General features: G+C 43.6%; 1 protein-coding gene across 2 annotated transcripts in view; it reads left to right on the top strand.

Annotated features, from left to right (window-relative positions):
* TMCC3 (transmembrane and coiled-coil domain family 3) overlaps nt 1-12,145 on the top strand; it is a 91,319-nt gene that overhangs the window by 54,150 nt on the left and 25,024 nt on the right. Inside the window, exon 1 of one of the 2 annotated variants that reach the window (XM_026693843.2) lies at nt 6,806-8,236. The exons of the other annotated variant lie outside the window; for it this stretch is intronic. Coding sequence (XP_026549628.1) covers nt 8,159-8,236 — 78 coding nt within the window. The 5' untranslated portion in view covers nt 6,806-8,158. Of the gene's footprint in view, nt 1-6,805; nt 8,237-12,145 lie in introns of those variants that run through there. 2 annotated transcript variants of the gene reach the window in all.

Genomic DNA, 12,145 nt, shown 5'->3' with positions numbered 1-12,145 from the left:
CAACCATTTTTCATATGTTTTAGTCTCCAGCCCCCTAATCATCTTTGTTGCTCTGAACTCTTTTAAGTCATAAGGCTTAAATGTTCCCATGCCAAAACTGTACTGAATAAAACAGTTATAAACCGATCTTTGTGGAATTTCTAAGCTTCAAAATAAATTATGAGATAACATTGGTTCCCCCGCCCCCCCCCCACTTCCTCCAACTGTCTTCCTAGTATCTATTACTTCTCATGCATGTATTTTCTCAGGGTGAAGTCTCCATTCATCCTGAAGTTGTCTTGATTTGTTCACTAGGTGAAAGAATATGTGTCTCTTCAGGTGATACATTCAGAGGAAATGTGTGATGTATGAGTCACAGATAAGTCAGCCTCCCTGGATATAGGTGTGGCAATCTGGTGTCCTACTTTTTCATTTCAATAGGTTTCATCTGTCATCACAGTACATAAACATCATTTCTAGTTTTCCAACTATCTTGTGTAATGATTGCAGAGAAATAATGACAGTCTGACTGGGATCATTAGATTCAAATTGCCACATTTGAACAGTTTTAGCAAATGTGTATTTATGTATGATTCACTGATACCTGACCAGACTTGGTACAGCAAAATTAGTAGACAAGTGAGTGTATTTTCAACCTCAGATGGATGGTGTATCATCTTACCACTTTTATTTTTTTTCCCCAAAGTGCAATCACTAACTCCTTTAACAACTAAGTTGTAATATTCATGAAACACATAGCGTACAAATATAAATTATCCATATAATGTATTACTACAGAAGCTTATATGAGAAAAGGTATAAATGTAGCATTTATGAGTAAGCTTGACTACAAGGATCTTTTATCTTCTAGAGTCCAGGGGTCTCCAACCTTGGCAACTTTAAGCCTGGAGGACTTCAACTCCCAGAATTCCCCAGCCAGCAAAGCTGGCTGGGGAATTCTGGGAGTTGAAGTCCTCCAGGCTTAAAGTTGCCAAGGTTGGAGACCCCTGTTCTAGACTAGCTGAAATTAACAGGTGATTGTAAGTGTTTAGAAAATAAGAACATATTCACACAGCCTTTTGCCCCAACATGAAAACACTCAAGTAATTATTCATAGATGACATGTCCACATGCCACTGTGTGTACCTCAGGGTCTGCATACAGTTGAATTTGAAGTATACCTTTAGAAGGTTCACTCCTTAACTGATCCCTTTCATTTTAGTACACTATATGCTGAAACTGATTCAATATTTAGATATTGAACTTAAATCTGATCCACAACACATCATATAGTTATCATCAAATCTTCATCTTGTTTAATTTGAAATGTATCACTCTATAAGTACAAAGTTTTAATTTCCCATGCTCAGTAAATATGTTTAAGTTACTATTTTAATTTAGATGGAAGTATATTTTCTCAGTATTGAGGACCGGGAGCTATTTGCATTTAGAATACACACCAACAGACTGAACTGATGTGAAATATAGAGTAAAATATCAATAGTAGTCGCAACTCATTGTCCACAAAGAAAAAAGAGCTGGATCCTTTGGGGGAAGGAAAGAAGTATTTAAGTAAGAAACTGCTTATATAGCCACAGTTGAGGCTGGAAGACTTATTTGAGTACTAGCTCGATGCCCGTGCTTCTCTATGAAACTATGTGGTTGGGCTTAGTTTTTGGGGAGGAAAATAAGGAAAAAAATTCTGCCTCTGCCTACCAGCATCCATCGGTATTCATCTGACTAGCATCCTGTCAGTGTGTGAGAGAGTTGAAGGCTATTTGGAAACTGAAACAGTATTTGCTGTGTGAGCAAGGAGCCTGGGCGTGGCTTAGCTCAACTGTTCTGTACTAAAGCTGCTTGGTGCTGTGAAATTGAAACTCCTTTCCTGTACTTGTGTTTTGCATTTGGAACAGATTTCTTTTCAGGTCGGGAGAGGGAGTAGAACTCCTTAGCATCAGAGCGTGTTAATAATAATATACGAAATACTAATGCTCTGATGGTCATTTCAAAAAATCCTTTCTTAGTGAGCACCTAGAACCCAAGAGGAACATACATACCAAATTTCAAGTTTTCAAGCTTTATGGTTCTGGAGATTTTCTGATGATATGTGAGTGGTCTTTCACTTTTATATATATAGATTGATTGATGTAAAAGAAGAAGAACAAGCCTTAAACTCTTCTGCCAGTTTATTTATTTAAATTTATTAAATTTCAACTGCTGAGGCTACAAAAAGCCCTTTTGTTTTTAGTCCTTATCCCTGAATGCTTAAGGAATAGAAGGAATAAAATTCAGCAGGTTCTCTGGATCTTTGGAGCCCCCGTTACTTGCTTTCTATTATTCGTGGGTCATTTCCACTTTTTTCTGCCTACAAGGGTCTCTGCCACTCTGGTGTTATATAGGTTATTGTGCATGTTATAAGAATAAATTCATGATGAAATGAATAAAGATAAATCCAGTTATGCCTTTTTTCTTTTTACCTTTTGGTAATTCAAATGTATAAATGTCAAGTACTAAACATATTTAAAATGCAATAATTACTACCTTACATCTCTTAATGTCTACAACAGTCAACATTGTACCAAAGTTCTTTTTAATGTGCTTAAAGTGAAATTTGCACAAGTGTTACAATATTTAAATACAATAAGCTTTTGCACATTTCTATTTTTGCTAATGTAGGACACTAGAAGACTTGGGAAAAGGCTATTGAGTAAAGTAAGTAGCAGCTGGGTTGTCAGGAATAATTATTTTTTTAACTCAACTATGCAAAGAATTGTCTCCATAGACTAAAATTTTAAAACCAATTATCACTTTCTTAGCTCTCTGCCATCTCCTATATGAGCTGTCAATTATTCTGAAATACATTTAGGGATGGTTTGAATTAAAATTAGGAAATAAATTGTCAAATGGTTGAGAAATATAATTAGAGCATTTTTCCTTTGATTTATGAACCTATTTAGATTTATGCAGGCAAAGTGGAAATGTGCCAAGTCTATAATTTAATTATAAGGTGGATCATGGACTTTGCATCTCTGAAAATTGTAGCTCATTATGGAAGATAGCCTCAGTTCATTTAAATACATACATCCCAAAGTATTCTATCCAATGTTTCCTACTTACAATAGTTTAGTGAATATTAACCCCATGAAATCAGCTGTGATGTTGACACTCATTACATACAGTGAACATGATCATTATATCTATGAAATGAGATTTAGAGATATGCCTAAAATACACCCCTAAAGTACATCATTACCATTCTATTAACCCACTTAGATGGCATAATGACAGAAGCGTGATTCTGTAATTTTAAAAGAGGATTTCCATATTTTGAAGAATGCTAGGGGGAAAAGGAAGCAAACAAATGTTCTGCTCACATTTGCAAAGGTCAAGTTTTTGTCAAATAGATGAATCTGAATTACAGAATATTAAAACTAATTGTTAACTAAAGTATGGCTGGCAAACTGAATTAAGAAAATATACCGTGATCAAAAGTAACAGCTGCTTGCTCTGTACTAGCGTCCATATGTGTATGCCATTGTCTAGATCAGTGATGGCTAACCTTTTTGGCACCAACTGCCCAAAGTGTGCATGTGCGTGTGTATCCCCAAAATGCAATACGCTTGCGTCCCCCACGCACCCCATAATGTGTTATGTTAGTTTGTACTAACAATTTCTGGGTTTTTTTGTCTGTTGTACACTATCCTGAGCCATATAATTTGAGTTGAATTCATAAAGAAACTTGGTCTCACTGCTCATAATGTGGGATCTTAACCATTAAATTGTACCATCTTATCATCTTCTCTTATTTTTCCTTGGAAAACTAATTTTAGCCATCATATAATTAAATTTTAGTGTGTGTAAATGGAAATAATTACGATTTTGCTTGTCCATTTAACCCTTCTTCCACATCCCTAATCCTCCTTCCCTCCCCCCAATTTATTTTAGGATGTATTGCATCTTGAGGTAGGGAGGTGACTTAATGCATTTGTTCATTTGTTGTGAGAGATAGTACCTGATGGTGTGATGGATCACAGTGAAGCAATTTCTCAGGAAGGAGGGAGCACATTCCAAAAAGGGGAGGGGGAGATAAGAGAAAGCAGAGCCTGGATCTGGATAAGAGAGAGAGGAAGAGACAACTCTGCCACAGACAACTCACCACAGCCAACTTGCCATGACCAATTTGCTGCAGGACAACTCATTATAGGGCAAGAGTGAAGAAATAGTGGAACAGAATAATTAAAGAAATATGAATGACAAAAATTAAAATGTTTAATTACTGGTATTTTAAACAATTAAATTGAATTGTTGAATTGTCCTGTAGCAAATTGTCCCATGACAAGTTGGCCATGGTGAGTTGACTGTGGCAAGTTGGCTGCGATGAGTTGTCTTATATCGCTCCCTAGAATCTCCTAGCGTATATCCTTTAGTTTAGAGTGAGAGTAGTAAGGGTTTAGTGTGGCATCTATTGTGTGTAAATAAATAAAGAACAGAACTTTAGCTGAATTCTTGTATCTTAGTTGGATTTTGCTTGACATTAGCACCCTAATAAAAATGTAGAATCCATGGTTCACAACTGTCACTAGTTAATATAATTCAATTATTTATTCTTCTGTCCATATATGCATAACTAAAGTATCTATAAACCATAGACTGGTAAGAAAGTAGAGAAAGCTAAACTTTACTTTTTATGCACACTTAAGAAAGTATATTTCAAATTGCAATTACCCTTTGGTATCATTTTGGCATTAGAAGAGATGATGTCATGTTTGTAACTAATACCTGAGGCCAGGTTTTCACAAAATACCTCACATAATTTCAACTACTTGAACAAGTGCCTGTGGTGTATTCATATCAGCTGCATCCAGGAGAAGAAGCATGTGCATGAACAGATGGAATGCTTTAGTTTGGATGATTATGAAAAACTGATAGAAATATGCAGTGTTCCTCAAAAGTATACCAGTGAAAGTCAGCATGTCCTATGTCACATTGCTTTCCCTCCCCCCCTTCTCATTGATTGGCACTGAGGGGTGCTACAACTTATTGCTACTTATGTGCTAAGCCAAATAGCATTGGAGTAGAAGTTACTTATCTTGGAAAGCAATAGTGTGATGAAGACAATTTATAATGTGCTAGTAAATGAAAAAGCATGAACAGTATCTATGTTTTCCTGTATCTTGGCTATTTCTTGCCATTCAAAGCTGAACAGATAATGTCTGAGAGAGAGAGAAATGCAGATAAATATGCACAATGAGACAGAAATTATCTGGGATACAGTACTTTATAATTAGAGGCCTAACATCTTTTGATAATTTCAATAGAGAGAAGAATGTATCCAGAGGTGGGTATTCATCCGGTTTGGACCGGTTCTGGCATATCGGTAGTGGAAATTTTTAGTAGTTTGAAGAACCGGCAAATACCACCTCTGGCTGGCCCCAGCCCCACCCCTGCCCTTCCCTTTCTTGCCACATCTCAGCTGAGCTAGAGAGAGTGGGGGAGGGAGGGAGGGAGAATAAGTGAGTGTACACAAAGCCAGAAAGGTTAGGGAACTTAGTTTTATAGCAATGGTTCTCTTAGCCGTTCATCATAAGTTTAGCCTTCAGACCCTTTATCATCTTTGTTGCGCTTCTCTGCACTGTTTCCAGGATCTCAGCATCTTTTTTGTATTGTGGAAACCGGAACTGGGTGTAGTATTCCAAGTGTGGTTAACTGGTGCAGTATAAAGTGGTACTATCAATTCTTGTGATCTTGATGCCATCCCTGTTGATGCAACCTAGGACTGTATTGACTTTTTTGGCCATTACCAGATTAAGTCCACTAGTTGATACTGTTGAGCTATTATATAGCAATGCATTTGTTTCTTTCTACCTAAGTGCAGTATTTTACTTTTCTCACTTGTTGCATAGGGCCCTATGCACAATTCTGTCAAGTTCCTTCTGAATCTTGAGACTATCTTCCAAAGTCTTATCAATTTCCCCCCAATTTATCTGCAATTTTGATGCAGTCCCCTTCTATTCTCCATCTAATTTATGAAGATGTTCAAAAACACTTGATCCAAAACAGACCCTTGAAGTACCCCTTGAAGCACTGCATGCTTCCCTCCATGTAGATGCTGAGAGAGAGGGTGACTGGGCTAAGGGGCAGTTGGCTTCCTGCCTAAAGTGGGACTAGAATTCACAATCTCCTAGTTTCTATACTGGTGCCTTAAGCACTACACCAAAGCACAATATGGCCTTAAATCCAACTGATTTCTCTGGGATTGTCTTCTTAGGAAATATACATTACACTTTCTTTGCCCTGAATTTCTTGCTGAACATCTGCATAACATGAAGTTTTGGTATTATGAAAGAAAAGCCAGTTTCTCAACATTTTTTCATAAAAGATATTTTTATACATTTATATAATGTTTTCATTAGCACTTCATTCCCTACATTAGAAATGCTTCAGCGTTTATTTATTTGAGAGGGTGTGAATTTCTTGATTATTTAGGTTACATCCTTACTGTTGTAGGTAGTAATGTGAATGTTGATGATATCACCAGATATTTAGGCATCTCGAGACTCCCAAATCATGGATTAGTTAGAAGGAACTGAAAGAATAGGAAAACTATTTTATTCTTGAGGTGTATCAGTATTAGAAATAGTTCTTGATCCACAGGATGAATACTTGCCAAATGGAGCTTTCCCGAAAGCTCACCAGAAGCACTTTTCATGAAAAAGATCGGCCAGCAGCGGTAGGAGTTGTTCCGCGACGGTACGTCCGTGGACGTGTTGGGGACCCTGTCTTAGGAGACTCCCAAATCATGGATTAGTTAGAAGGAACTGAAAGAATAGGAAAACTATTTTATTCTTGAGGTGTATCAGTATTAGAAATAGTTCTTGATCCACAAGGTGAATACTTGCCAAATGGAAGATGATTGCTTTTCAAAACTTCTGTAAGAGTTGTTGTTCCTACCTTAAAGTTCTGTCCTGTTATTCTGGAATAAAGACCAGGTCCCATAGTTCATGAGTGGAGAGCCTTCAGTTTAATTTCATGCATCTTTCAGCCAATATCAACAGTCTGAAATGAACTTAGTGAGCAGTCTTGATCATAGTGAGCTCAATGAGTTGTTGGTACCCTGTTTGGGGCTAATTTAAGGATGAGTAAACATGTTGGCCAATGTACAATATTTGGTTAGTATTTAGTTTCTCCTAACTCATACTCCAAATGGAGTATCTGAAGGCTTAGGAAACGAGGTTTCTCAGAAGTAATAAGAGGAAATCTTACCATGCTGGGTTACTATTGGCAGAAGACGAGGTTGCAAGAAAGCCACCACGAAAACGTATTTATCGTTCGGGAAAAGAGGCAGGCGCAACGGTTAAAATCGGAGCCCGGGGAGCAAATCCGTCCTGGATGAATGAGTGTTCAGCGCTGATTCATCCAGGATTCGGAGGTGGGAGATGGATTGATTCATTGAGTGCCCCCACTCTCAACGGTGACATGCCCTTTTCCTTCCCATTTCCCCCAGTTTTGCAACAACGTTTTCCTTCTTTAAAACAAAAAAACAAAAAACTTTTCAACATGGTTACAAAGCGAGCAGAAGCCAGCGGAGGTGCCTTCATCTCCCGACGTGGGTGAAGTAATTGAGTTTCCGTTTCAGCAGAAGAAGAGCTCTGTCGACTCCTCGTTCCTCCTGGCATCTTCGATAAGAAGAAGGCCGTTTCCTGTTATGTGCTCGGGACCTTGGCGTTCAAGTCTGCGACGCCGAGCCCCTTTCCTGGCGGTAATTGTTCCGGAAAAGGCGAGCGGCTGGGGGGCGGGGGGGAGAGGAAAGCTACGGCAATGTTCCTGTGGAGCGAAAGTGGGGCGTAAGAGGGAGCCGGGCTCCGGACGCTATTCCGGACTAGCAGCCTCTGGGCAGCCTGCACCAAAGCTGGCTCTCGTTCCTCGAACGGACGCTTCCCCTGGCCGGCGGCTTTTCAGGAAGGCGCCGAAGACTTGCGAAGATGCAAGGCGTTCCTGGCGGGCCGGAGAGCCGCTGGGGGGAGTCTCCCGTTGATGCGCACCTCTCCAGTCGCTCTCATTCCTGCCCGCCCAAAAGGCGGGGATAGGCGGGCAGATGGAGGCGAGCCGAGCCGGGCTCATTTGCCGCTGAGAGCGAAGGCTCTGGGTCGGAACGGAAGGAAAGAAAGCGGGGGCGACCATGCCTGGCAGCGATACCGCCCTACCTGTGGATAGGACTTACTCCGACCCGGAACGGCACCCTCGCTTCAAGACCCGGGTAACTGCGCTTCCCCTCCGCTGCCTAGTCTGTCCCAGCTCCTGTTCCCTCCGAGGCTGCTGGGTTCCTCCTACTGCGTTTAATTCGGGACAACCTCGCCCGCCGGGGCTGCCTTAATCCTGATATGGGGCGCGCTTCCTTCTGGGACCGACCTGCCTGCCTTCGGGTCTGCTCTGTGGCCTCCGGGTTGCTGGGGTCGCCGTCTGTCAGCGTCCAAAGGCGGCTCCGGTCGGCGTGTGGGTATGCTTCTGGGGGGGCTTCGCGAGTCGGGTTTCACTTCGCCTTTACGGGCGAGTGGCTGCGTGGGATCCTGGGCCGTCTGCATTGCGCCGCTGTTGTTGCCTCCTAACTCTCTGCGTTTCGGGCGTTCCAGGCACTCACTTTGCCGCCCTGGTGTAAAAAGTGCTAAAAATAAATCGGAGAACCTCCGGAGAGCTTATTCCTCGCCTTTAAGGTTTCGATTTTCAGCGTCCAGCACGTGCTGAAGTGGTCAAAGTATCCCGAAAATTAACTCCCTGAGTTTCACTCACTCCTCGCCCCTTTAGTCTCTTGTGTCTGGCTAGGAATCTGCATTCTGCAGGCATTTTGTAATGGGCTTTAATCAGAGAAGAATGATTTGTGGTCCTTAACGCCTTCAGAAATTGGAAGCTACTTGAATTGTAATGGAGGAGAGAGAATTTATAAAACAAAGGTATAGAGTAATTATATTAATTGATTTCATTCCTTTATTTAATATAATTTAATAATTTAATTATATTTATTCTTATTGTTATTTTTATCCGGTGCCAAGCACATTTTTCAGTAGCCTCACTTTTCTTTGGAAAACATAAGGTCCAGTATGGCTTTCCACGAAAAACAGTTGCCCATCCCTGCTTTAGCTGGCAGTGTATGACAATTTCAAAAACTGAAATATCTGATTGGTACTCATGGAATGCAGGGCCAGCCAGAATGGATGTGAGCTTGTGTGATTGAAATGTGCCAGCTTAATTCAGATTTGACCAGACCAGTGGCATCTTGCGTGGGGGCGGGCTGTTAAATTTCTCCAATGCCATTTTTGAGAGCTAATTTGTTTTTGCAAGCATGAACTTTTCTGGGAATATTTTAGAATAAGAAAATGGGATGAAGAAGAGCTTAAACCTTCCTTTCCTAATGACGTTGTAATAATAAATACTGGAAAATGTTACCAGGGCTTATTGAAAGTAAAGATGAGAAATCCAGCAATGCCATTCCCACTACTCAGTCACTGACAGTGATTTTTGCAGACACATGCTGTTTCTCAGAGAGCATTATGTGCAGTGATTTTTCCATAATTATTGTGAGACAGCAGTGAAATAAACATTCCCAAAACCAGTAGTAAAAATGCAAGCTGGTGCTTTCCAAATATAAGCATTTCCCTACTGCTCAGTTGAAATGCTATTGACCTATCCTTGAATTAGCAGAAAATCAAGTGGGCATGAAATTTGCTTTCCACAGTACCAATCCCTCGCCTGCTTCTGTTTCATGTCAGTGCAGTTGTCTGACTTCCCTTCAGGGTGTGGGATGACATAGAGTAACATATTTGATTCAGCCTGAAGTTGTCCTTGGACAGTTATGGAATAAGAGGAATGATGTTTCTTCAACACGATAACAGCTCAGGACAACTTAAAGCTGTCTTACCCATAGGCTGGCCCTAAGGTGAAGGAAACATCGTAGGGATATATGGCTGAAATGTAGTAAAATTGCTGAAATATCCCACTCCTTAGAAGTATTCACTGAAAACAGCTGCCCATCACTGCCTTCAGCTGGCAGTGTATGACTGTTTCAAACACTGAAATATCTGGCTGATACTCCAAGAATGCAGAACCAGCCAGAATCCTGCTTATCATATGCATGCTAATTAAAACCATATTGTTTGAGCATGCTTGTTGGAGTACTTTGGCTTTGAATCGTTTCTGGGGCTTATTATATCACATGTTTTACTTGTTCTTGGTTCTCTGTATTGCATGCTTTAATTTGTTGTCATCTGCCCAGAATCTGCTAGAATTGGGATGACATATAAGTACTGGAAATAAATTAAAAACAAATACGTAATGTAAACATTACATGGAAGTACTGTGTTTCTCCAACAATATGGCCTCCCCCAATAGGAAGTCCCAGCATGTTTTATACGCATGAAATGAAATTAAGCCCCTCCCCCCAAGTTAAGGCCTATATTAAAACATGCAAAATGGGGGGAATGGTGGGGGGGGCTTGCCGTTAGGAAGTACTTTTGTTGCACAACCGGATATGGTGCTGCCTGCGTTGAGCTCGGCGTTGGTGGGGCACTTCGTATCGGGAGACCTTCCACCACCGTTGCTTTCCCTTCTCCCCGTGCTGCCGCAGTGTTAGAGCAATGCTGCGGCGTTTGGCGCAGCCACGCAGGGCTGGCCAGGGCTCCTCTCTGCAACTGAAGCCCGGCGAGACACTCGGCTTCAGGCGCTACTGTTGCCGCCTTCCCGGGCAGCATTCAAAGGCAAAGCCCATTTTTTAAAAAACGATGCCCTACTACCGGTACGACAAAGCCTCCCCTGCCCGAGAGGGCAGCCCAACCCCACGTGGGGAGGCAAATCTCCCGGGGCCGCAGTGCAGGATTGTCCCACCCCGGGAGAAGCGCCCAGCTGCCATCCCTGCCTGGTGTCAGGCAGAGCATGAAGAGCTTCGCCTGGGGCACCCAGCGCAGCTGACAGGCGGGCCCTCCTGCCCGATGGTGGAGCTCTGGCCAAGGCAGCAAGCACCTCCCCGCTGGGCCATCCGCTCATCCCGCCAAGGCCGCGCCAGAGCTGGGCGGGCTGGGCAGAGCCGGGAAAGCGAGCTGCGGTTGCTCACCCGCCTGCCAAGCGAAAGAGCCGGGCCGACCCGAGCTTGGCTTCCCAAGTCCCTCCAGCCCGATCCCGAAGGGGCCACCAGGAGAGGCCGCCTGAGGCAGTGATAGCGGCCACCCATCTGTGGACAGGGAGGCAAGGCGACAGCCCGCGCCGCGTCCTCTGAGCTGAGCCCCGCCGAGTGAGTGCCTCTGCCCGATGCCCATGCCACTGCAGTGTTTGGAGCTGCTGGTGCGTGTGGAGATACGTGTGGATGGGGACGGACTGGGCGAGGAAAGGACAGGTGGCTTTGGGCTCTCTCTGCCGGACTTGCCAGCCAGGGAAGCAGTGCTACCGTCGCCTCGCCTCCCTGTCCATGGGTGGGTGGGCGCTATCACTGCTCAGGCAGCCTCTCCCGGTGACCCCTTCGGGGTCAGGCCAGAGGGACCTGGGAAGCCAAGTTCGGGTCGGCCCGGCTCTTTCACTTGGCAGGCGGCCGCACACCTGTGGCTCGCTTTCCTGGCTCCAGCGCGGCTCTGGCAGGATGAGCAGAGGGGCCGGCAGGGAGGCACTCGCTGCCTTGGCCAGAGCTCCGCCACCGGGCAAGAGGCCCCGCCTGCACTGGGCGCCCCCGGCAAAGCTCTTTGCGCTCTGCCTGGCGCCAGGCAGGGATGGTGGCTGGGCACTTCTCCCGGGGTGGGCCGATCCTGCGCTGAGGCCCCGGGAGATTCACCTCCCACGTGGGGTTGGGCTGCCCTCTCGGGCAGGGGAGGCTTTGTCGTACCGGTAGTAGGGCATCGTTTTTAAAAGAATGGGCTTTGCCTTTGAACGATGCCCAGGAAGGCGGCGACAGGAGCTCCAGAAGCCGAGTGTCTCCGCCAGGCTCCAGTTGCAGGGAGGAGTCCTGGCTGACCCCGCGTGGCTGCGCCAAATGCCATGTGGCTGCGCCATACACCGCAGCGTTGCTTTAAACGCTGCGGCAACACGGGGAGAAGGGAAAGCCTTGTAGGTTTTTTTTCCTCTACCTGAACTTTTTAATCCCCTCTAAGATGCAGTTTTAAAATCCTGACATTACTTGTCCGTTTTATGT

The sequence above is a fragment of the Notechis scutatus genome, chromosome 6, assembly GCF_049901735.1.
Source record: "Notechis scutatus isolate UNSWTSFEM ecotype Mainland chromosome 6, rNotScu1.2, whole genome shotgun sequence".
Lineage (NCBI taxonomy): Eukaryota > Metazoa > Chordata > Lepidosauria > Squamata > Elapidae > Notechis > Notechis scutatus.
The sequence above is the reverse complement of the archived record's forward strand: the minus strand, read 5'-3'. Positions and strand labels throughout refer to the sequence as shown.